Source organism: Protopterus annectens, chromosome 15.part0 (assembly GCF_019279795.1).
Source record: "Protopterus annectens isolate FY-2018-M chromosome 15.part0, PAN1.0, whole genome shotgun sequence".
NCBI classification, from domain to species: domain Eukaryota; kingdom Metazoa; phylum Chordata; order Ceratodontiformes; family Protopteridae; genus Protopterus; species Protopterus annectens.
In genome coordinates, this window is record NC_056749.1 from 421,197,500 (window position 1) to 421,224,972 (window position 27,473).

Sequence of the window (27,473 nt, forward strand, 5' to 3'; positions counted from 1 at the left end):
AAAATTTGTTCATTGCTTAGTGAAAGGTGAACAAGCGTATGTGGGGAGGCATGCTTTGGGTAAGTAACAAGGTCTTCCAAGATCTGAGTGCAATGCCTGTGGTCAGCTTCCTTATATTGTATGTTGTTGGTGGCAGGCACACCTCTCATTACACATTAGATTGGCACAGATCATCCTTCCACTGAATGTGCACATGCTTCATCTCTTCTTGTGTCTTTGACTTGGTCTAAGACACACATGACCTTCAGTAATACATCCATAAAAAAGGAGTTTCTGTCCTTTCCTGTCTGATTCTTCTGTGATTAAATAATTTGTGGATTTTGTGAGGTCATTGTTCTGAAACATACCAGGATATGTGAGACCCTTATTCTGAAACATACCTGGATTATGAGTCCTTCTCTACCAGTTCTCCTCTTGAGGAGGACTCTCTATGTGGGGAGAAATTAAAATGCTTCAGTCCACCTTATAGATTTATTGTTACAAGGAAATTGATCAGGTAGATCATTTGTAGCCTAGTCACTGCAATTCCCACTACTTGCTACCTTTTTCCACGAGGGTTTATAGGGCGGGATCGGGAATGTATTTGCAGTACCCATCCAATCACCCAGGTGGCGTTTGATGATGGTGAGATAAAAGCTTTGTTTAATATGAAGGGGCGGCCCCTCAATAGAAGAATGATGTGAATGAGGTTTATATCACACCAGTAGGTTCAGTTTATGTTAAGTTGAAGGATAAGGTCTTTAGTACACGTTTTCACAGTATTGCCAGTTTTGAGACTGTGAGTTCACTTAGAACAGGCTCATTTGAGGGCTTATAGACCAGTTAGAGGTCACCCCTAAGAAGTCTATATGAGACAGAGAAGAAAATAGCACTTTAAGCATTTAGTAAAGGTAGTGGATCTCAGGTCCTTCATTTTATTTGTGAGGAAGTGTTAGGGATCTTTTGAGGTGGGTTATACATCTAGACAGGTACATGGCAAAGGAATCACTATATTCAATCACTGACTTAATAAGGGAGGGGTAGAGAGGTGTGCTCGCATCCTTGGACCTGGAAATAGCTCATCATCTGTCTGGGACAGACTGATGTTGAAGCTTAGGTCATCCCTCTCATGGAACCATCTAAAGGAATACAGTTTTCCAGGCATGAAAACGCCTAGATTTAGATCCATTTAATTAAGAAATAATTGATTACCTTTACTGGTCCTTACATTAGTTTCTCTTTTCATCTAAGGCATAGAAGTTGCAATATTTAGATTATTTTCCATCTCACCAGGCAAGGCCATGGTTGGATATGGCATGAGCATCCGTTCATGTGTTCATAGGCTATTACTAGGCTAACAACCAATAATGGCCTTACAAGCCTAGCCATGCAACCTAACCATTTGTGTCCTGAGTATTATGGTTGTCTATACAGGGGAAGGGGGGGTATATTAGTAAGAAGGTAACTAAGGATTTCTATGGGGGTTTTGAGCTAGGATATTATTTTTCTTAATGATGGCCTCTATCCATAAAGGATATGGGTTACAGACTAGGCCTAAATTAATGGTTACCCATACAAATGTCAGGGTTTTGTTTGAAAAGGATCAGAGATTAACTCTGTTTTACATAGCTGGGGAGGTTATTCCATAGTGTGGGGGGTTCTTTAGGACACATCTGTCTCTCCAGCATATTCTGTGCATGTCCCAAGTGAAGTTCAGATCCCTGGAGCTAGTGTTCCTTGTGCTTTTTGTTTTATGTGCAGCAGATCCAAGAGGGCTGGGTCTGAGGAAGCTCTGTAAGCCAGGCAGAGATCCCCTCTCAGCAGCCTGTATGAGACTGAATACAGTGATAGTGCTTTTAGGTGATTAGTGTAGGACAGGTTACTTATGCTCCGAATTCTCCTGGTAAGAAAACCTTGTGGGTGTTCCAACTGTTGCAAGTGTCTTGTTTGATACATGCCAAAGGGGGGAGTGGCTGTTATCAGACCTATCATTGAATAGGAGTAGAAGAGAGTGGTACTGTAACTTCATTGGACCTGAATGCCATATCCTTACCTATAAGTTGGGCACCATAGAATTATTTTTTATTGTCTAGCTATGTGTTGGACAAAGGCCAGTTTGCTGTTTGCATATGTTCCCAGATCCCATACTACTGGGTGGACTCTTAGGGCTGTTTTATCGATGGATTAATTAACCTGGGTTGTCAGTTTCCCAAAGGCCATTATACTGCATTTTTTGGCAGTGAGTTTCAGGCCATGGCATCAGAACCAGTTATTTGTCAGTGTTAAACCCACTTGCAAGATGTTAGTATCTTGGGGGACTCTATAACAAATCCCAATTTACAGTGATCTGCGAACTTGTTGAGCCAGAAGCCTTGACTTCTGAGAAGTAAATGCCAAACAGGAGAAGGCCTAGCATGATGCCTGAGGGTACAACGCTGATGACCAGTCTCTTGGTCGAGATGGTCTCACTGATTCTGATTTCTTGAGTCTTTTCAGGATTTCTTTCATTACGTTCATGTCAACTGTGATTGGTAAAGGGAATGCTCTTCTAAAGGCAGTGTCTGACTTTTGTTTTGTTTTGGAGTGGGTGTGTAAACTTCCACCAAAAGTGTTCCGTTGCAACTTTGTGTAAAATGGATTTGGCTCTGTCTAGCCTAAGCAGTGAAACTTCATGTTGGATTTTTGACAGCAAAGTGGGGTCGTGCTAGCAGAATTTGTTAAAACAATGCGTTAGTAAAACATTCATTGATTTGTTCTTGTTTTAAGAAAGTCACTTTTAGTGTACTGGAGGCTGTCAGTTTGGAGGACTTTTCAGGGGATTATAAGGTATGGCTTGAGAGCTGAGAATCTTGCTGGCAGATCAGGTTAAGAGCTGACAAATACCCTGGACTTAATGATATTAATATTAAATGTTTCTTGTCAGCACAAAGTTTTAAATAGTATCTAGGCTGCCTTAAATCTCATACAAAGTATTTTGATTCAGGCACTTTTTTAACCTGCTATTACCTAAGGACAGGCATTGATTGGTTGTTTGCATACCACATGATCGTTTTGGCTTCATTTTTAAATAGTATGTTGGAGTTTTTTGTTACATTCTAATGAAGTTCTTATGTGGATTATTAAAAAAGAACAAAAGCACAAAATAGAATTTGACTGCATCTTCTCTGAAGAGCTGGTACTTGTAGAATTGTTCTTTTGGTTTTGTGTTCCGTATTCTACACCATTTTTTGACATTCCACGGAGGTGCAGTGGTAGCATTGTTGCCTCACAGCAAGAGGTTCTCCCGTTCGATTCTCAGCTAGTGTGCAGGGAGTGCCTTCTGTGTGGAGTGTCCTCCCCGCGGGTTGAGTGGCATTCCAAAAGACATGCGTGAATGGCCGTGCCTTCATTGAAGGTTGGGCGTCGAGCTGGCAACTCGGCACTGTGAAAATCTACTGCCAGTCATTAGTGGACCAGAGTTCCTCTGTGGCGACCCCTAACCAGGAAAAGCTGAAAGACAACAACATTCCACACCATTTTTGGTATTTTATTCTGTTTTTATTTTCACTAACTTACTTCATTCACTGTTGAGAAAAGTGCTAGCCTGTTGCTTAGCAGCATCTTCCATGCAAATCTGCTGAAGTCCTTGCTTCCATCATGTAATTTCATAAATACTTGTTGGAGAAATCATTCCCAAGAAAGAACTTGAAAGACATCCCATTTCAGTTTTCATCTAGAAAACAAATTAAAAATTATCTTGTAGGGAGTACATTAAGTGTTGTCGAGTTGGTCAGCTCATGATGACCCTGTGGATAATGGCCCTAAACTGTGTACTGTCTTCTGTTAGATGACTAATCACTGATAGAGGGGCGTCTGTCACTGGAGTTATTGTACAAATCTATCGCATAGACAGGCTTCCGCTTTTATGTTGATTTTTGACCTTGCCAAGAATGATCTATCTTTCTTTCTCTCCTCTTGAGATCTCTGAAGCATGAAAATTAAGACTTGTTATTTGAGCTTCTGAAGAATACTTTGTTTTTTGCCATCTAGTACTGATTAGTGTGGTAAGTATACATACATTGTAACATTGCTTTAAGTATGTAACATTGCTTTAAGTTGTTTAACATTCCTGAGAGCTAGGGTTTGCAAGTTACATAGATTAATTGTGATAAGTGCAGTGGAGAATTAGTTTACGAGAGTGTAGTGTTATCATATTAATTTTTTGGTCATTAAGCATCCTTTTGATCGAAAGTAAACAACAAAAGGAGAGACTTTTGACAGACTTTCTCAATAAATAAAAAATAATATTTGTAGCTGTTTGCATCCATCCATTCTTTTAGCAGACATATTTTGAAGTCAAGAAATCCACCAAAAATGAAAGAAAACTGTTGAAATGTGCAAACAACGCCACAGGAGCAATGGCAGCGTAAAACCAGGCTCTAAACATAGCTGTAAAAATAGTATATAAATAAGAAAATGTGTTTCATTGAAACCTAATGAACTGTAAATGCCTAGTTATAGTGGCTGCAATAGTTCTAATCTAGGTTTCAATGAAATACATTTTCTTATTTATATACTATTTTTAGAGCTATTTTTAGAGCTAGTTGCTCAGGTGTTGAAACAAATAAAATTAACTATACATATTTAAAACAGGAATATAATCCACCCTTTAGTATACATTTTTTGCTTCTACACTTTGTGTTTACGATAGTGTTTGTAACACTACCACCATTTTTCAAAAATTATTTAGAATTGGCATACAAAGTTATATAAAATCAATACTTATATAAATAAGGTTGTTTCCGATCATTTCTATATATATTATATAGAACAATGCATTATGTCCAGCCGTATAGTAGGACTTCTTGCTCCTATCATTGTTTCCCATGTTCGATTATTACAACCATTAGGTTAGATTAACAAAATGTTTTAAAATGCTCACACAACTGAGTAAAGAGCACTACTTTTTTATGCATTTCAATCTTTTATGAATTTTTATTGTTTTATATACTTGTATAACGTGGTATATATGGTGCTTGAATGATATGCACAACTTTTTTCACTAAGTTGGGAAATGCTGTTTCACCATTAAAGGGTTAATGACAGGGATAAATCTAATCATGTGACCGTAGCACCATATTTAAAGTTGAGCGTTATGGTGTGTTAGTATCTGAAGAAGTCTGTTTACTCTTGCAGACGAAAAGCGCTTAATACTACACCAGTTTGTTCTTATTTTATTATTTTGTGGACAGCAGTAGTCCACTGTAATTTCGTGTTTGCTGATATTTAATTAAATATTGCCTGGTTTTACGCTGCCGTTGCTCCTGTGGCGTTTTTTGCATATTTTGAAGTCAGCAATAGTTACAGGAGGGCCAGTCAGCATGGCCAAGCTTGAGCATGCTGTTGATAGCTCAGCTTTTCTGAGAAAGGAAGCTCTGAGATTTTGTAGAGGTTTTATACTTTGATGTATAATATGAGGAATAAGAAGCCTATTGTACTTGCAAGGAAGGTTGTCAAAAAAACTAACAGGTGAAAGTGTGTTATATTAACAATGGCATTGCATACCCCCTGCTAGAAGAGAAACTATGGAGGAGAGAATGAAGTGGCTGTCTGGAAAATGAAGGATTGGCTCTTGGGACCTGCATATCCCACCTACTGACCCAGAACTTGATTCTAGGACAGAAGCAGTGCAGTCACACTTCAAGCCCCAACATGTGTAGCATACCTTTAGGAAAATCAAGACTGTGTCTGAGGTTTCTGGACTTAAGTAGAGATGGTGGACTCTTTAGAATTCTAATTGTGCATGGCCAAAACATCTATGAGTAAAATAAATACAAATAAAAAGAATATTTTTATAAAGCGTTTACATTTTTGTAAATTGCAAAATATTTTCTTGTATAGTAATTTATGTTGATGTTTTATTTAAGGCTTGGTATTTCAACAGCTCGTCACCTGAAGCGGCTTGAGAAAGTTATTGTGGGATACCTGGAGGTGTATGATGGACCTGAAGAAGAGGCCAGGCTCTGTGTGCTGGAAACTTTGAAGTGTACAATTCAACATGTTTGGCCAAGGTATGTATGACATTCTGGTACAGTATAAGAATAATGCAAACTGAAAAGTTTACAGTAAAAAATGTACCTTTGCTGCCTAGCCTGTTTCCATAGATCATATCTGATGGTCATAAACTTTTCTGCATACCAATTGTATATCTTGTCCATGTATAATTAGGGTTTTACCTCTGTTTCTGTCTAGTTTATTTCACTAGCACTCTTCTTTCATGTATTAGCTGTATTTCATTTTGCTTGTTTGAATATATGACACAAATTTATATAAAACTTTACATTTTACTTTTCTGATGTCTAATTTCTTGGTAAATTACAGCTTCCTAATACACACAGAACATATATACACATTTTTGCTCCATTGTTTTCATGTAGGTTGGTTCCTTCTGTTATTTATTCAGTTCATTGAGTTATAGAGTGCTCGGTTGTTCACATAAACTTTCATTTACACAGAACAATACCATTCTACTGAAACATTATAACACATGTTGTATAGCATGACCATCAGGTGCAAGATATGATCCATGGTTTACGAGTTGTTACAGGGATGAAGGTGATCTTTGATTAGCAGATGCTTGATTTCATTGTGATCTCAATTATAGCGATAGACCACAGACTTAGAAAAGACACCCCCCCCGCCAATATCCTGACAGTGCCACCCACTGTACTTGCATTACAGATCCCTCAGTTGATTGGCTGTACCTTTAATCTGGCCAGACTTGTCTAAAGACTCTTTCACCTAGGATGTCCCTGAATAGAGTTTGTGTATCCTAGTTGATTAAGAACCTTTTGGTGAGCCAGCATCAGAGTTTGTTGTTTGAGTGCAAAATATCAAGCACTTTTATGTTTCTTGGTGATAGACTCAGTCATTTTGTGATGGCAGATATAACACATGCTTCTGTACCTAAAACACTGCTTCTGGTATATATTTGGCAGCATACTGTGATGAGCCCTCTTTACTCCGAGGCAGTAACTAAAGAGTCTAAATCCTCACCACTCTCTCCAGTAAGGGAGTGTCACTAAAAGCAGGGATAGAAATGCACAATTCCCCTAAGAGTAAAACGGGAACATGTTCCAAACCTGGGACTATATGCTTCACTCCAGGTCCCCAAATGAGTCTCCACACTAACCACTGCAGAGCACTGTGTCACAGTTCTAGGTATCTGACACACTCATTCTTAAATGTCTAATATTCACACAAACATACACTCTTGGGAAAGACTGACACAGACTTACCCTCCAAAATGGGTGCTCCATTATGTTGGGTAAAATAGATATTGAAACAAATGGTAGCATGTATCCCAAGCAGTAAGGCTTTTCGGAGTGGTCCTGGTGTTACCACCATAAGCATAAACACTCTTAAGTTATTAAAAAATATTACCTAAATAACCAGCCACAATGAGAGGTAGTAAAACATTTAATAATAAGTAAAAAGGATTTAAAATATGTAAATACTGAATAACTAAGTCCAGTAAACATCAGAGTTTCACACACAGAAAATATGAAAATAATACTGTAGGACAGATCTCTCATTGATTTTAGAAAACCTCTAACTATCCAGCTGTAGTTCCCTGACTATCTGAAGATTAACTGTCCATATCTAATCTAAATATTATAGCAAGGTAAGATTATACTCTTGCTTCTGCAAAGTAAGATGAGAAATTATGTCCACACTCCAGTCTGCTGTCTGTCCTTAGCAACTGGAACAACTGATTTCCTGGAAACAAGTGGAGTACTACTGCTGAACAGCTCTGGAAAGCAACTAAATGAAAAACTGAACAAATGGCTCAGAACCTGCTTTTATAGCAGATTTTTAAAAAGTAACAAAGAGCTGCCATGAGAATTCTACTCCCATATCAGACTTTGAAAAGCAAACAAACATCTGCAGTGAAGATTCTATTCTCCCAGCCCTGGCGCACAGTGACATCACATATAGGTCAGCTAACTCTGGCATAACATGTATTTAGAGTTCTCTTTACAAAGAACATGTACATTTGGTCAGCCAGAAGAACAGTGTTTGACATTCAAACATCTTGTGTAAATCAGAGTGATAATCAAAAGACATAAACTTAATTACAAAATTATAGCTAGTCATGCTGGCATATGTAACACAGGGTACTTTACAATTATTTATAAAACTTCAGCCTGTCATGCTAGCACAGATAGCAGTATCTAATATCCTCACATTCTTCCCCCCTTTGAAGACTCAAGCTAGATTTTCAAGTGACTCTGCAAAGTCATCGCTTGAGATAAATGTGGCTGACTGAAAATGCATCAACCCATACCCCTTCTTGACAGTCCTTCTGCATTAGCATTACTGACCCGACTATGGTGTTGTGATGTGATGTCATAGTCCTGTAACCCTATGCTCCACCTCAGTAACTTGGCATTTTGCTTACTGATTCTATTCGTCCATGTTAAAGGGTTATGGTCTGTAATTACAGTGAATTTTCTTCCATATAGGCAAGACTGAAGCTTTTGCAATACCCAAACTATGGCTAGGAATTCTTTCTCCACACCTGCATAACATTCCTCCTTGGGTTGTAATCTACAGCTAAGATATACCACAGGATGATCTTCTCACTCTTAGGAAACTTGGCTGGGTACAGTCCCTGCCCCATAATTTGAAGCACCTACCTGCACAACAAATTCCTTGCTGTAATCTGGACTGGCTAACACAGGGTGTCCTCCTAAAACCTCTTTAAGCTTTTGGAATGCCTGCTTACAATCTGTAGTCCACACTAACTTATCAGGCTTGTTTTTCCTTGTTAGCACAGTAAGGGGTGCAGCTATTGTACTATAGCTGGGCACAAATTTTGTATAGTACCCTGCTGTCCCTAGGAATACTCTCACCTACTTTTTTGGTAACAGAGAAAGGCCACACCTGAATAACCTCCACTTTGGCAGGTTCTGGTCTAATCTTTTTACTCCCTACTCTATGTCCTAGGTAGAAGACCTCTGCCATACCCACCTGACACTTACTAGGCTTAATGCTCAACCCTGCCCTTTTTAATCTACCTAAGACCTCCCTGACATGTTGAAGGTGCCAGGAATGACTGTAAATGGCAATATTGTTCAAATAAGTGAGAGCATAGTCTCCTCTCTCTGGAAGGTTGCTAGGGCATTCTTCATCCCAGAGAGCATCCTTGTAAACTCATGTAATCCAAAAGGTGTTACAAAAGGTGACCTTTCTCTAGCAATGGGAGTCTAGGGCACCAGCTAGTATCCCTTGATCAGATCAATAGTGATCAGATAGCCTTACTGAGCTATTCTAAAGCTACATCTGTTCTAGGCATGGGGTAAGCATCTGACTTAACTGTCTAACTTTCTGTAGCTGACACAGAATCTTACACTACCATCCTTCTTTGGTTCCAACACTACTAGGGAAGCCCAAGGACTACTGGATTCCTAGATTACCCCCAGCTCCAACATCTAATTTATCTCCTCCTTCAAAGTCTGTTTGACTCACTCAGGCACCCTACAAGGAGCTTGCTTAATAGGTCATTGGGGTCCTGTGTCCACATGGTGCTGCACTAGGTGGGTGCACCTAGGTTTCCCAGTGAACATGCCCCCAAACACCTGTAAGACTGTATGTATTGCTTTAACCTGAATAAGGGATAGCTGCTGAGATATTGTTACCTCACACACAGAAGTGTCAGTCTGATTCTCACTGAGATCAATCACCAGATCCCCCTCAGACTCCTCCTGGCATCTACAGCAGATACTCATCACCAGGGCTTCCTTATCATGATATGGTTTCACCATGTTAACATATGTACCAACTTATGTCCTTGCCTCCTGCCTACCTTTTGGCACTGCTCACAGATCCTGCAGTATTCTGCTACATGCTTTGCATTCCCAGGCCAATAAACGTTTTGCATAATGTGTCTGTTAGTAGGCTTTATGCCCATATGACCTGCAAAAGGAATGTCATGGGCTATGGCTAGAGGTGTCAGATGGTAGGCTTTGGGCTCTACCAACTATTGTATCACCTCACCCTCTAACCCTCTCTCAGGGGTCCACTCTCTGTACAGTATCCCTTTGTCCAGTATACAGACTCCCTCTTTCCTTGAGCATCGGGTGCCTCCTTAGCTACCTCTCTCAAGCCTCATAAAGTAAGATTGGAAAGCTGAGCCTGTCTCAACTCTGTGTTTATAACCTCTCCCAGCTCCCCTTCCACAGGAAGCCTAGTTTCTTCTGACAGCGGTGTCTCACTATCAGCCTGGATACTACTACTCACCTCTGTCCTTGCAATCACTATGTCCTTGTGAATACCAGTACCTATCAGCAGTTGTGGTTCACCTTCAGGCTCACTGCTACAAGGTAGCTCCCTCCCTGAATAACCACATCACCAGCCCCAGCTTCAGACATAGGATCTGTCTGGATCTCATCCAGACTACCAGACCTACATGCCTGTCTCCAAGCTTGACTGCATGTAACTGCAAGCACACAAAGCAAAATTATAGCTAATCATGCCGGCATATGTAACACAGGATTATTTACAATTATTTACAAAACTTCAGCCAGTCATGCTAGCACAGATAACAATATCTAATATCCTCACACATGCAACCATTAGTTGAGCTTCAGACACTTGAGTATCCAGATGTGGTTTGTGGAAGTAGGGCACTTGGGTGATCTACCTTTCTGCCATCAGAGGGATCAAAGTCGTTCTCTTGATCAACAAGTGAATGAAGGAAGCATAGTTGAAGTGATTATATTCTCTTTTTTCATTTGTCTGGGTTTTTTGGTACATTTTTCTTGCTGACTGTGTTATTCATTGCACAGATCAGGGACAGATTATCAAACTCATTTTTCACACTTCTTGGTTACTGAGCATGGCTTCAGACTTCCAATCCAAGGGAGGTACAAGAATACCCACCCCCAATCTTTTTCAGGGATGATGTTCGACATAATGATCACTGTTGTAATAGCCATAGCCAAAAAGGGTTATATCCTACTAGGATTGACTATTGCCAAAAACGCTGTCCTCATTTCTTCATGGGGTTGAAAACTTGAGGGGGGAGTTAGATGACCTTTACTCCTTGTTTTTACACTACTTTTCCAGCTTGACTTTGGGAATTGGGTTTATTATTGATGGTGTTCTCCAGAGCTAAGTCTTTTGAGTTCTGTGGTACAGTTTTCTGAATGCTTCAGTCTTGGGAGCATACTGCTTAGGTTGCAACCGAAACATAGAACCTTTCAAGGATGATTGACAGTGTTAGCTGTAACAAACATGTTCTTGTACTAGCTGAATTACCCTCTTGGTGGGGTCCAGAACACCTTTCCCTCTAGTCCCTTACAGGTAGCAATCCCACCAGATTGCCTTGTCCCATGCACTCACCCAGACACACACACACACACACACACACATATATATATATATATATATATATATGTGTGTATATATATATATATATATATATATATATATATATATATATATATATATTATACACACACACATATGGGAGCGCTACAGAATCCTGAAAACTCAAAATCCTGAAAACACACAGGATACCAACACTTACTATATTCCAGCACAAGTACATACAAAAACAAATAAAACACAAACTATATTATTGTTCTCCATGTATAAGTAGGGGGGCAAGCAACCCTGCACCAAAATCCTGAAAGTTCAATATACTGAAAACTCAAAATCCTGAAAACACAAAGGATACCAACACTTACTATGTTACAGCACAAGTACATACAGAAACAAATAAAACACAAACTATATTACTGTTCTCCATGTATAAGTAGGGGGGGCAAGCAACCCTGCACCCCCCCGCTACTTCAATATATCAACTCCCAAGATTGCACTTAGTGTAGTGAAGTGCAATCTTGGAGTTGATATATAAGTAGCAGAGCGGTTGCAGGGAGCAGCCCCCCTGCATATAGTTGAAGGGTAATGTGTTTCTGTATGTACTTATGCTGGAATATAGTAAGTGTTGGTATTCTGTGTGTTTTCAGGATTTTGAGTTTTCAGTATTTGAACTTTCATGATTTTGGTCTTTCAGGATTCTGTAGGGCTCCCATACACATATACATATATAAATATATATGTGAATATTCATATAAGTATGTATGTATGTGTGTGTGTATGTAATACCATGATACCAAACTCATTGTCAGCTGTCACATAGTCAAAAAAAATCATCATTTCCATACCCTACAATGGAAATAGTGAAATGGAAAGAAAACATCCTTGCTTTTGTGATTCCTAAAAGTACACAAACCAAAGAGAAATGTGAAAATGTGGCTTTTATCTGGGTGGCAAACCCACTATAAGAGCAATCAACCCAACACTGAAAAGCCATTCCTGTGTTCTAGTTGTGCGAAGCAGAGCAGCAGCTGACTAAATGTGAAGACAAATTCAGTTGCCAGCTAAATAACTGACAAATAGTGCTGTAGCCATAGATATGCAAACTAGTAGTAGATTTCTTATAAACTATGGTATGCCAGATCTTCATACATTTGAAGGAAGGTGCTTACTAATGGCTAGGGGAGGGGAAAAAGAATTGACTTGCATTCCAACGCACAATGCCACCATGTGTTTGTGTCAGTTTGGTACTCATCATTAACAAGTATAGGAACTTACAAAAAAGGTTCTGAAGTCTGATTTGTTAAAAGAATGAATGCAGTCAGAGTACCTGCCAAAAAAGTCCTGACTGATATTTTGTGATATCGTAAGAAAGCATTCATTAGTTTTGACTTTTCTCAGACATAAATGTAACATTTCTTCCATCAGCACTACAACATACCTAGAATATCTTTAATTACTTGAGAATAGTACTAGATACAGCAGAAGGATGGTACAGGCATAATGTAAGAACACATCAGACTGTATAAGGAAGAGAGGTAAAGTATTTTCTAGGTACACCCTGAAACAAAGTAAAATTAAGGGACCTTTCTAAGACATAAAATGAATGAAGCATTGGCAGAAAATTATACTTAGAAGTAGAAACAATCCAGCTATTTCTTTTCAGTATTAACAGAAGACAGTATGGTGGCATTTAATCTAAGCAAGATAAGTTTTCTTGATAGGATGGGTGATCTCATTTTGTTCATATAAGAATGAAAGCCTCACTGAGGAGGGCCACTTTAAAGTATGTCATTGTATCTGTATTTTCTTACAGGTTGGGGAGTTGATCTTGTCACTTTTTCAGTTCTCATCATTCCTGCAAAGTCTAACGCTAGTCCTGCCCTAAAAGGTACCTGCATAAGTGGTATGAGGCTTTGATAAAAGCAGTGTTGGAAAGCACCCTGTTTAGATTTTCTCACCATTGAAAAAACACTGATCACATGGCTCAGTTTCTGAAGAAAACCTTTTGCTTGAATTGCATTTTAGCTGTATATCACTCATCAAAAAGTGAAGAATTAGTGCTTCTCTCCATCTCTTGAAAGGCTGTCTCCTCCTCAGGCTGTAAGTGTGCTGGTGGCAGACAACACCCCACAGGGTTACTGTACTTGGTGATTATCTTGTCCAGATTCTGAACATGAAATTGGGTCTTTCAATTTGTGTCAGAAATGTAGTAAAACAAAAAAAAATTAGGAGAGTTAAGACTGGCTTTATGCCTTCCTGAGGAAATCTTAAAATGTTCTGAAAAGCAGTTTCACAGCATAAGAAACTGCCTTCATCAGATGCCCAGGAAAAAAGTGAAGAACACAAAAACAAAAGAAATTGTAAAGACGAGCAGCTGCTGCTGAAGAAAATGTAAGACTGAAAGTCTTATGTATATCTTTGAATATTATGCTTCTTATTCATTTACTTCCAAAAAAAGCGACTTTAAAATGTGGTGTGAAACCGTCAAAGCACAATTACTCCATGTTGAGTCACCCAGTTTTATAAAAGTACCCCAACACTGGTTCCACCAAAGCAGATTCTAATCCAAACACTGGCTACTGTAATACCTCAGGTTCATGGGCACCTACATGACAAAGCAAACTGAATATTGATTGATATCAGGCAAGAAATTTAGACTTCTAGTTAAGGAAGAGACGTAGCTTAGCCACGATTGAAGGACACCCTTTACTTCTCTTGAACAATATTTCTCATAAACTTTGACTATTCGATCTTTGCAAGGGAACACCGTAGAGGGAGAAAAGAAGCTGCCTAAGGTCATCCTTAGCCTGAGTCAGTATTAGGGCCAGACCATATTAGCTGTATGTAAAGTTTGCAAAGTCTGTATCAGGTTACAGAATCCACTGTACATAAACCATCACCATTTCCTTCAAAGGTTCAGGTGAGCAAGAGAAAAAGGATAAGATCCCCTTACCCCCACTATACTATGGCTCTATGTTAAATCATTGAACGTTTAAAAAAGCGAACGATGATTTATCAAACCCATGTAAGCGAAAGCTTACACCAGCAATTTTTTTTCCAAGGGGAAAAAAAATCGCTGTTCCACAAAAAAAAAAAAAATTTAAAACATTACATAAAGTGGGGGGCTTTGCCCCCCCTACTTAAATATACCAACTCCGAGATTGCACTATAGTCACGAAAACGGCAAAGTAACGGAATGGGCCAAGCGATTTCTTTCCTAGGGAAAGAATTCGCTAATATGCTATTTCGCTATTTTGCCTTTTCATGCTTTCAGGTTCTGTCAAGACGCATTCGAAAGAGTGCGTCTTCGATCATTTAATATGAACCCTGTACTTAGACAAATGACAATTCTGCATGTCTTTGGTTCACCACCAGAACCAGACTAGGCCACAAGACTACTCAGTCTTCTGTTTCCCACCTTCAGGCCATTATTTTTTCTGAAGCTGTGAATCGCAGGTAATAATTTCGGATGGCCTTCAGTCAGATACCACATCTCCAGAGAAAAGGTATGCAGAAATGATGACGCTGAAATAAGTGAAATAGGCTGTGTCACCTTTATATACTACATGAAAAATATAATGCAGTCAGATTGCCAGCACCCTGACCCATGGGCATCTTCTTCCAAAACATCTGACAGAATCTATGGAGCACCAGTGGATAGAAAAGATTTATACAACAACCAAAAAATGGTGATTAATCCACAATTTCCCTTCCTCATTATCACACCAGAACATGTCTACATATCTCTACACCCTTTTTGATAGATAACCAAAACTTTTAGACAAGTATTTCAGAAAAGTTTACTCCTCTAGCAATTTTTAGAGATCTAAATTCTTTATTGCTTATGTTGCCTTGTCAAAACTGAATTTTAAACAAGATGTAAAAATGTTTCCGAATATACTGGAGGATGACAGCAACTGAAGACTTGACCAACTGACTGCCACTGCAGATGAGGCTGGAGTGCAGATGATTAAGTGTACTTATGATTCATTTAGGACTGATCCCTTTGGCTTCAGGTCCTTGACCCAAGGCTTCAGCTCCATTAAGCTGGTTTCCTCCCTTGGGTCTTACAGTTTCGAGGTCATCAGAGATGGTTTGCCTTTCCTCCACTAGGGTTGGATAAGATTAGGGCTCCTATCCCAGCTTTGGTTTCCTCCACTCTGGCAGCTTCTTAGGTGAGCGGATCTTGGAGCCACCACATCAGTATGGGGGTTTCTGGGTTCAGTTAGACAATTCTAGTTTCAGGATCATCCCTCCAACTCGGTGCCTCTGCTCTTAACTGTTTGGAATACCTTCAGGGCCTCCTGCCTCTTCCAGCCCCCCCCCATTAGATTCTCCAGGGTGGAAAGTGTCAGCAGGCAAGAGGAATTACCTGGCTCATACCTCTCAACTGTACAGATTTTCACAGAATGCCCAGATTTTTGCCTCATATTTTTGGTCCATTTTTCACAAAATTGTGGTTCTCTGGCAAGTTAGTGGCAAATCATTAAGGATTGAAGTTAGAAAATAATGCCATGCATTTGTTTCAGACTTCATACCCTCCAGAATATTCATGCTAATGCAAGACCTGTTATTCTATTAACTTTCTAAGTTTGTGAGAGCAATATTTAAAAATTGTCCCTATTCTTGGGCCTTTGTCACACTTTTATATATGGCTTTGTCCAGATTTCTTGCTCTAAGAGGTTGAGAGGTATGACTTAAATTCTCCAGAAGAATCCTTCACTGAGGATGCTGAGCTCAGTGAAGGATAGGGATCCCCTAAATCCCCCTTGATGATGCCTCCTCTGGTGACCTTCTGGAGCTACTTCACCAGTGCAGGGGTCGGACTGTCAAAGCCCTGTCTCCAGAGGAGTCAGTATTTTTGGAGGCCTTAGGGGGTGGGCCCATCCTTGTCCTGGGGGGTTCTGCCTCTGGACACTCTTACTGACCTTGTGCCCCAGAGGGTGTGAAAGGACTCTGATACGATGAAACTGATTCCTAAGAAACCGGATAAGATTCTTGCCCCTTCCAAGGACCTGCAGCGCACTGGAGTTACTAGACGGGGGGGGGGGGGTCAGATCTAAGGAGACCTGTCTTTGTGTTTCTTCGGATCCAAAGGAGTCAGACCCGTCATAGATTTTGGATCTAAAGTAGTCTGATCCAAGTGAATTGTGTCTGACAGTTTTGATACCTTTAGTGTGGCTGCAAACTTGGAGCAGAGCTCAGAGCTGAAGAACCTGAAGGGTCTGACAGATGCTTCTTTGCTTCTTTTCTTTCACCTTTCTTAGGGGGTTGAGTCCCACATGCTGCATCAGAGGAAGAAGGCATCGATCCCCTTAAAATCATTTTTTATGATCAGTAAGGACCCTCAGATTAAAGCTCTTATAAATACTGGATGCAGAGATCAAATGGGCTGCACATCAAGTGTGCATCCAGCAATGGAATCTTATGCTACAGGCCTTACAGTTTTTAAAACCCAAAGGTTTCTCAGACATAATTATCAAGTAAGAGAGGCAAATAAGATGAAAAAAGTTTTTTTTTTAAACTACAGATAGTTATAAAAAGGGGGAAATATTACTAGCAATGGTAATTTAAAATTTTACCAGAAAGGTAAGGAAAGGCGGAAAAGAAAGAAAATACCAACAATGGTATGCTACAGATACAATAAAAAAGTGTAGGGAGGGCAAGAGAGGATGTATTCAAAAGGAAGAGAATGTTAAATCTGTAAATCTTTTTTAACTCACTGAATTAAAGTTCTAATTCGAGAGCTAGTTAGCAACCATGTCCATACGTGAAGCGTACAAACAAGCTCTGAAGTATGTTAGGGGGCTAGTGCATTATTGGTAAAGGAAGAACTCGAGAGCTGTCAGTGTTCCATGAACTGGAAAACGCAGCCGTGTCAGATCCGAGGATCGGATCCAAACCCAATTGTTGAGGAAGAATGAAAATGGACAACACAGATAGAATGTTATGCTGAGTACACAACTTTTTTTTTCCAGTTCCCCTGATGGCCAGAAATCCTAAGCTTTCTGAAAGAGTGGTGCATATTTTGTCTTCTACTCAAAAAATGGTTGTGTATAGGGTATATGCTAATAAGTGGAAATGTTTCACTTGTTGGGCTAACTCTTAAGATTTGGATCCCTTTCCAGCCCCTTTGGAGGTGATGGACTTGTCTGGCTCAGGATCCAGTTATTCCGCTATTGAAGTACAATTGGCAGCTATTTCCAGTTTTCACATTGGTGGATAATATGCCATTGTTGGCTCTCACCTTTTCAAAGCCCTTTGTGAAGAGTACGTTTTTTGTTACTTCCTCCATTCCAGGGACTTGCCTTTCATACTTGAGCCTTCTTCGGCTGATTTGAAGTTGTCTTGGAAAACTTGATTCTTAGTGGCTGTTACTTTCACCAAGCATGTATCAGAACTGCAGACCCTCTCCAGTACTTACATATGTGTCCCTTCACACAGATCTTATCTTTCTCTCAAAGGTGTTACGGAGGGTAATTTGAATCAGCTATTCACTTGCCAGTGTTCTTTCCTGAATTTTCCAACCAAGGAATATTTACTGCATTGTCTTGATGTCCATAAACAATTGAGGTTTTATTGGGCAGAACCAAATCTTTCAATAATCTAAACAATTATTTGTCTCCTTTTCAAAAGCCCAGTTGGGTATCCAGTGCCTAAGGGTTACTCTCTTTCTCCAGGTGACAATTCTTTTAGGCATAATTTGAATGGAAATCCCTTGCATCATAAATCAAAAGGTCATTTTACTAGAGCTATGGTTACTTCTACAGCTTTTCTCCAGAGCTGCTTTGGATGATATTTGTACAGCTGCTACTTGGGTGAGTCCTCACATATTTGTATCCCACTACAGACTGGAGGTCTAGAACCTCTTTTGGTTCCACTGTTTTGAGCATTATTATTTCATAACACCTCCATAGGGTTTTACGTGGCTGGGGCTGTGTCCCACAGGTTGAATCTAGATGGAAAGGACAATATCGGATGTGAAAGTAATGTACTTAACATAACACTAGATCCATGTTGTCTCTCTTCATCTGATTCAACTTTCCTTCTCTCCTGCCCAGCCATTGTAGTGAATCTGTCGATTATGGGACAACCAAGTTGGGGAGGTTGATTTACCTCTTTTGTTGGGGTCCTTAGTGTTTTCTTGTATGGGATTGAGAGTGATGTAAGCTTGAGCAGAGGTGGAGTAAACTCAATCTGAGGTAATTTTAGTTGAGCAGGGGATTATGGATAGAGGAGGTGGAGCTCTACAGGCTGAAGACTTTGAAACATGGCCAGTCTCAGATCCAAGCTGGATCAGGTTGAAGCAGACAGAAATAAATAACACGGATCTATCATTATGGTACCTAACTTTTTTTTTTTTTACGACAGAATTTTTTTAACCTACAGAAGGGCTATAGAAATGAATGCCCTTAAAAACACTGACAGTATTTATCCAGCCATTCATCATTTTAGCTGTAATATACAAAATGAGGTTTATGCTGCAGGATGTACAACTATTCATCATTTTGTAATGGGAGAACTACTAAGAAACTCAGTACTGGGATATATGAGCATACACTATTGTAACAGAAAATTATAAGATATATGGACATACATACGCTGTAAAAAAGAACAAGAAAATGTTTGTGTAGGCATACTTTAAACTGTTTGGAATTTTTAATGTTTTTGCTTTATGTCCTGGATTGTGTGGATGCAGACTTGAGGAATGGGGATTTAGAAGTGCTTTTAGACTACAAAGAATACTGCAGACAAGGCTGATTACATCGTATCTACCAGGACTGAATGACCATCTAAATTTTAAATGTGTTTTGAAATTAAAGAAACTTAAGCACTGTTGAGTGTTTTAGATATATGTGGATTAGAGATTTACTGCTGATTTTTATTGTCATTTTCCATGTACCTTTGGTAATTTTCTGTGTGTTTTTAAACCAATGGTTAGTTTTTGGTGTTTCACTTCTGCTTTTCTGTGTGTCATTTAATTTTATATTTGTGGTTTTGAAACTGGTGAAGTTTCTGAGAGTTGTGATGAAAGTGGTCTTGCCTACTCAACCTGGTAGACTTCTTCGAGAGGGTCAATAAAGGGGAAAATAGTGCATACAACCTACCTTGACCTAGCTAAGGATTTGATACCACTCAGGTATTGTTGACAGACTTTCAGAACTAGACATAAATCCCTACATAATTGGCTGGATTGCTGGCTGACTCACAGGTAAGACCCAAGAAGTCAGGATCTGTAAGACCACCTCCACCAGGAGACCAGTTACCAGGGGAGTACCCCAGGACTTCGTGTTGGGCCTACTTGTGTTTGGCGTCTACATCTTGGAAGTCAAGGCTAATGTCAAAGACCTCTGGCTCACAAAGTCTGCAGATGACTGTAAATTGGGAGCTATCATAGAGTGCCCCTACAGCAACAATATCCCACAAGGGTGTCTAACACAAATGACTGGTGCTAAAGCCATGGATTAAAACTCAGTGCAAAGAAATGCATTATATTGCCCTTAGGGAAATCGTCTACTCAAGTCAATTATTCCATCGATAAAACATTACTAAGAGTTGGCCTGATAGTTAGGGATTTGGGAACATATGTAGACAGTAATCTGACCTTCGACCAACACATAACCAAAGTAGTCATTGTAATCATTGTTTGTCGCCCAACTCATACGCAAGGGTATGGATCCAGGTCCAAGAAAGTTATAGTACTACTCTGTTCAGCCCTTATCACACCCATGACCGAGTACACTGACCCTTTTGGTATGTACCTCACCAGGCACTTGAAACAGTTGGAACTCCCTCAAAGGTTCCTCATCAGGAGAATCCCGGGTATAAATACCCTATCCTACACAGATCACCTTAAGGCCCTGTCTCTGTACTCAGTCTCCTGTGGCTTATTGAGATACAATCTATGCCTGGCTTATAGGGCACACTTGGATCCACCTCTAATTGAGCTTTTGCTCATCTACAAAACAAACAGCACCAGAAACACAAGATCCAAGGACTGACCTGAATTTTGCCTGCAACATAAATAGAACATGCTGGAGAGACCATTATGTGTCTCAAAGGATCTTGGTGCTATGGAATAAGCACCCCATCTACATGAAGCAAAGTTTATTCTCGTCCATATTCAAGTGAAATCTTGATCACTGGATGGGAAATCGCAAATACACCCCTGGTCTTGTCCCCATGTCTCTGATGGACAGATGTCTACAGTAAGTCAATTAATCCTCAGCTGACGTACCTGCCTCCACATAACCCTTAGCTACCTCCTTACTAACATCTTCCCACCATGTAGGCATTCAAGGGAATCTAGGTCAAAACTGGGTTAGGCTGCATGACCCCAGTGGTCATTAGCTTGCTATAAACCTATGAACCTTTGCGCATTACCACATTTATTGTTCAGCTACAATTTTGCATATTGAAACATTCTTAACTTAGTTCTTACATGAGTTATGTCTGGGGCTGAGGGCAGATCTGAGTAACAGTGATAGCACTGCATAGAGTATCATCAACTGGTTCAGCTGCTGCATGTCAGAAGCAAAAAAAAAGTTTATTTGTTTTAAAATGTGTTCAATTCTTTCTAGAATCCCCAGCCGACTTGAAGTTTTTCTTAAATCACTGCTGAAGCTAATTTACGATGTTTCCACAGACAGTAGTCTCACTTCAGAAACTGTGAAATCATCTTTACTGCAACAAGCTACTCAGTGCCTTATTCTACTAGATCGATGCTCTGAACACAAGGTGAAGGTAAATCAGTTTACATTTTTTCAGAAATATTTGCCGTAATTGTTGAGAGAAAATGGGAAAAGCTTTGTTGGTAAACATGTATATGCTTACTAGAAGGAAATATAAAAGAAAACATAAAGAAAGATTTGAGACACCATTAATGTCCAAATATAGTCTGAAATTTTAATAAGCTGTTCCAAAAATATGTATTTCTACATCACAGATGTTAAGATCTTCAACCTAGAATTAAATCAGAATAGCACACAGTTGGCACATAGCAGTAGCAGGGTGAGAATAGAGTGTCAAATGGAACTTGGCTCAAGCTGCATTCTTAGCAGAGTTAGAAGCCGACGTGTGAGTGTATAGATCAGAGTATGAAAAGTACTGTTGCATGACCTATTATCTAGATCTATATATATATATATATATATATATATATATATATATATATATATATATATATATATATATATACACACACATATATACACACATATACATATTATATATATATATATATATACACATCAGAGGGTTCGGGGGAAGGTGCATGTTGAAGACCTCCCTGATGGAAGAAGGGGCCCTCATAGGGAAGTAGCCCTCAGACACTATTGGTGAATGAAAAAACAAAGGTAGGTAATAATATAATACTTTTCCAGCAGCAGAAGCAGTTGTTAGCACCACTTCCAGGATGCCCTTAAAACCCACAATAGCCTCAGTTCACTCTGAGACAGCCGATGGAGATGGCAGAAACAGGATGGCTTGCTGATAGAAAAGATACTGTGGTGGCCTGAAAGAATGAATGAATGAAGCAAGTAGGAGGGGATATATATATATATATATATATATATATATATATATATATATATATGTAGATATATAGATAGATAAATATAGATACAACTAAAATTCCCCATGCCTCATCCCACTATATCACTCTCACTCCATCTCTGCAACACCCTGCAACTCTCTGGCGACATTCACCCCAACCCAGGCCCCCACAACAACCTATCGTCTCCCACCAACACTGCAAGTACCAATCCCCAATCTCAAACATCTCTCCTTTTACTCCATTAACATCCATAGCATTCTTAAGACAACAGCATTTCACTTTTGGATATCCCAATACTCTCCTAACATAATCTCTCTCTGAAACTTGGCTAAAACCACATAACACTGACAAAGACATTCTCCCCCTGGCTATAACATCTTACACCTTGATAGAACACAAAAAAGCTGGAGGTGTAGCCATTATGTACTCAGACCCCCCTAACCCAACCATCTCCCCTCTTTTCACCCTGTTAAGCTCATCACTGCTAACTCTAAACTAAACAACCACAAAACCATAACTATAGCTGCTATTGATATTCCTCCTGGTGATAACATATCTTTGCTAGAACTGATTCCTCACTGGATGGCTGACCTAACAAAACTATCATTCTAGGTGATGTTAATATTAACTGGCTTACCACCCTCACCCCCGACTCTCCTTCCACCTGCATACCACCTATATGGCTATACTCAGCTTATCTTTTCTCACACTTTTCTTCATAAACCTACTAACTCCAGTTCCACCCTTGACTGGATTCTTGTGTCCCATCCAAACCTCTATCACCACCCCAAATCCCTGCCTGACTCAGTTAGCGATCACTCTTCTGTATGCGTCCAAAGATTCCCCCCAACTCACTAGACCTCACAAAATTAAAGAATGTCGTAAGTTACCCAGCTTCAGCCCAGAGACTTTCAGTGCCTATCTCTCTGCTATTGACTGGTCCTTCCTTTATGACCTTTCTCTTGACTAAGCTGTTCACCAATTCAACTCCATCTTCTTAAATACCCTAAACTCCCTAGCCCCTCCCAGAATTGTCAGAGTTATATCACACTGCTCACCCAGTCAACCCGGTCTCTCAGATTCTTCATGGAAACTCTGGATTAAAACCAAATCACAAGCACACTACCAAAAATATAGAGAACTTTGTAACCTAGCCAAAAAATACATAAACATTGATAAAAAAAAAAAAACTTCTACCATACCCCCCCAACTACACAACCTAAAAATCCAAAAAAAATCTGGAACACAGTCAACCACATTCTCCATCCCAGAAACCCCTCAACATCAAACCCCTGCCCTAATAATTCACCCCAAGAAACTGATTCCATATTCAATACCTACTTTATTGACACAACAAGCAAACTTAAACCTACTTCTAACCCCTACCTCTCCTACACTCCTCACTATACCACTACCACATAACTCTCCTTTCTCACTAAGTCCAATTCTCTACTAGCTACATTAAAAATCTGCCTCTTAAACTGCGTTCCCCCTTCAGATGACAACTTGCCATCACTCTTCCTAAAGGCTGCTGAAAACTCTATAGCATACCCTGTCTCCATCCTAATTAGCTGCTCAATCTGCGAATCCACTGTCCCAGCCCCCTGGAAAAAATTCCACACCATACCTATCCACAAAGGTGGAAACTCTGTTGAACTAATTACCGCCCAACTGCTATACTCTCAACACTCTCCAGAATTCTTGAGCATTGTGTCCATAAACAAATTCTGTCTTATCTCATGCTTGAAAACCTCATCACCCTTACCCAACATGATTTCCACCCCCATCATAGTATCTCTACTGCTCTCATTTCCTTTACTAACTCTATCCCCCCAGCCAGAGACAATAATAAACTAGTATCCTTCCTCTTCTTAGTTCTCTACAAAGTCTTTGACACTGTCTTCCACCCCATCCTCCTTTATAAACTTTCTCAGCTAAACCTCTCCTGTGCAACTATCTCCTGGTTTTCCAGCTACCTCACTAACCAACAGCAATCCATCAAATGACTCTCTGCTTTATCTCCTGTTCTCCCCATAAAAATGGGTGTCTCACAAGGCTCCGTTGTAGGTCCACTTCTTTTTAACATGTTTATTAACTAGTTCCACACTTCCTATCCTCAGTGATCCCTCATACAGTATGTGGTTGACTCCACTATTATCACCATTGCTGAAAACCCATCTGACCTGCTCACCTATACTCAAACCTCTTTTAACCTCACTGAAACGTGGCTTACTAACAACCAACTCATACTTAACCCTAAAAAGACAAAACTCCTTCTATTCCTACCCAAATCTCTGTAGTATCTTAAATCCACATTCACCATCCCTTCCGTTAACAACACCATAATCTCTCCTGAAGCCCACACAAAGTTCCTTGGTGTAATCGACGACCAACTTAAATTCAACCTCCGTATACACAACTGTATAAAGAAAACCCATAAAAGCTTGGCCTACTTTATAGAAACCAAGGGTTCCTCACCCCTAACTCCAGAATCTCACTTGCCCAAGCTTATCTTCTCCAAAACCTCTTGTACTGCTCTCAAATCCTGACCAACTTACAGTCCTCTCTATCCAAACTTGAAACCACATATAACAAAGTAGCCAGATTTAAAGCCATCATGCTGCGAAAATCATGCCACTGTCTTGCTCTCCAAAATCTTACTTGGTTGGAATTTCCTAAGCAACTCTTATTTACTCAACTTCTCACCATCCACACTGTCCTAAATAAGCACTCCTCCTGCCCTAGCATGTCCTTGCTAGTTTCCCTCTATAACCCACCTCACTCCCTCACAAGCTCAGACCAATGCCGGTTACAGATTCATAAGCCTAAAAAAATCACTAGGACAAAGCCTATATTGCGATCATCCTGCTATATCATGGAATAAACTTCCCATGGCTCTCAGAAGTATCCCCAATGCACATGAATTCAAGTCAACTCTCAGAAATTACCTTTACAGCACCAGCAGATGTCACTGTAACCACCCCACCTAAACTTTTCCCATCCTTCCTTCCTTCCTCCACTATTCTCCTCCCTCCCTCTAATTCTTCACTACTGCCTCCTCTTCCGCAATAATATTATCTGTTCTAAATTTCTGGGTAGTACAACATTAGTCTGCTACTGCTCTCTATACCTGTCACCGCCCTCATAATCTGACACTCATTTTCCCTCTCTCTCCTCACACTCCTACTTGTCAAACTAATCCTCTTTATGTCTCATACTATACCAATACTAACAATTTGTCTTAATCTTTGCAACTTTGTTCTGACCAAATCCTCCAGTATACTCAATTTTTACTTATTATCCCTTAATTACTAACATCTCTTCTTGCACTACAGTTTGATAATCAATTTCACCTTTTGTGTATACTTTCTATGGTATTTATTTAAATTATACTTAACTCCTGTTCAGTCTTCACTAGCATAATCAGTACCATGAATTGTTTGCTCTGTACTGTGAATTTCTTACATGTACAATTTTCGCCCTTTGAATTTTATACTTGTATAATTCGTACTGTTGAGTTGTGAATTTTTATGTCAGCACAGTCAATTTTTCACTTGCATAACTTGTACTTTGAATTTTATTCTTGTATAACTTTTGTACTTAAGGAGCTTTTCTCTGGGCCTCCGCTGAAAAAGGGCGAGAGCTCAGATGGACTAACCTGGTCAACAAATGCCAAATAAAATAAAATAGATATCTTCATATGTGTATGTAATTCTGAGCTGGGAATTTCTGGTTAAAGGCTTATTGTGCCTGCCTATTTGAACTGTTTCTTTCTGAAATTGGTGCGGCTTGTTTGCTGTAGCATAGACTAGATTCAGACATCCTGAGTCTAGCTTTGTTTGTATAACTTGAGCACTAATCCAGGCCATCTTTTTTAGAGAAGGTTCCCCTGCACCCTAGTGGCAGGAGTGTGCAGTTAGAACTTGTCTGATTGAAGACTGCTGGTACAGGGCACAGTTGTGGGCTTTTTTACTGGTTAATTGGGTAAATTGTTTAAATCAGTTTGCTTGTTTTCTCTTGTTATATAAAACAAATTGCACTTTATTCATCTGCTTTTACTGTATGTGTTTCTTCCTACTTTATTACCTTATTTTGCTTTTGCTGCTTGTTCTTAAAAGTACTTAATTGCATTTATTCTGCTGCATTTATTACTGCTTGTTAGTAGCCTGATTAAATTGTAACTGTTATTCTAAGCCTTTGGTTGAAGCACTTGGGCTTCAGACCAGTTGTTTTATACTAAGAAGGTTTGTGGTCTGCACTGTTGTGGCAGGACAGGTTGCTTACATCCTTTTAAGCTGGGAGTTGCTGACTGAAGGCTTAGTGTCTGTTATTCTAAAAGTGTATTCAGTGTTCTTCGTGTTTCACTGTTGCAGTCATTACATTTGGGTAATCTGCTGGCAGGTTGCCCTCAGTCGGCCTGATTAACAAAGTCTTGGGTCCTTTTCGGTTGCTGTCCCTTCTTCCATGACGTCAGGTCGTCAGGGGTATAAAACTTGCAGCAGATGCCATTACATCAGTCTTTCTTGCTGCACGGTTCCTGAAGCAGAAGCAGTTCACAAGTGCCGGTCGGCCGACTCCTGAAATTTTCATTTTCGAGTTTCAGAACTAAAGTCTTCAACTAAAAAGCTAAGTACTCCATTGGGGAAACTTTTTCTTGCTCCTTACCGATGTCAGTAAAAGTTAATAATTGTATTATTTGTGGGAAGCAAATACCTCATAAGGATTTTCATTTGTACTATATTCCTTGCCTAGGCTCTGACCACAACATGCCTTGCTGTCGGTTTTGTGCTAAATGTAATCAACGCACTATTAAATGTCAATATATTTTTGCTTCTAAATATTTTGGCTCACGATTTAATTATCCAGAAATGTCGTCGGTTAGCAATCCGACTACCGGAATACGTAAAAAACGCAAAGAAAAAGACAGAGACTGGCTGTCGAGGTCCAAAACTGATGATGCTTCTCCTAAGCCAGTCGCCAGTTCACCGGTACTCAGTGAGGTGCTTTCGCAGCCCCTGATACCCGCTAACTCTGATTCGCAGGCCTCTACTGAGACCCATTCGGAGTCTGGTATGCCGCGAGATGCTTTAATTATGGAACTCGCGGATATCTCTACCTTAGATAGGTCTGGAGCCGCTATGCAGGCAGTGGCTTCTGAGGGTGTTTTCAGGCCTACAGATTTGTATATTAGACCGACACCATCTTCAAAACTAAGGCCAAAATCAAAATCTATGTCTAAAAAAACGGCGCCTGGGCCACATGTGCAGGCCCGAATGCCTAAAAAAACGATGATCAAAATGGCTGAAGATTTAATTACTCTGATCAGGGGTAGCCAACCCCTCCTTCTAAGAGGCTTAGGCAAGACATTGATTATGAATCTTCTGAACAGCATTCTATTTTCTCCGACTCTTCTAATGAACAGGATTTGTCTATACAAACTTATGAGGACTCTGATGCAGAAGATTCCATTCCTTCTGCTTCTCCCACTGAGGATTTTTCTTTTGGGGAAATCTTTACATACTTTAAGGGAACATTTCCACTGGGAAAGTCAGGAATTCTCTGAATCTAAAAA

General features: G+C 39.7%; 1 protein-coding gene across 1 annotated transcript in view; it reads left to right on the forward strand.

Moving 5' to 3' along the window:
* The window catches only part of TTI2 (TELO2 interacting protein 2), a 390,540-nt gene that overhangs the window by 260,839 nt on the left and 102,228 nt on the right, over positions 1 to 27,473 (forward strand). The window contains exons 6-7 of the mRNA XM_044057161.1: positions 5,886 to 6,029; positions 20,928 to 21,090. Of these exons, the coding sequence (XP_043913096.1) occupies positions 5,886 to 6,029; positions 20,928 to 21,090 (307 nt within the window). The remainder of the gene's footprint in view (positions 1 to 5,885; positions 6,030 to 20,927; positions 21,091 to 27,473) is intronic.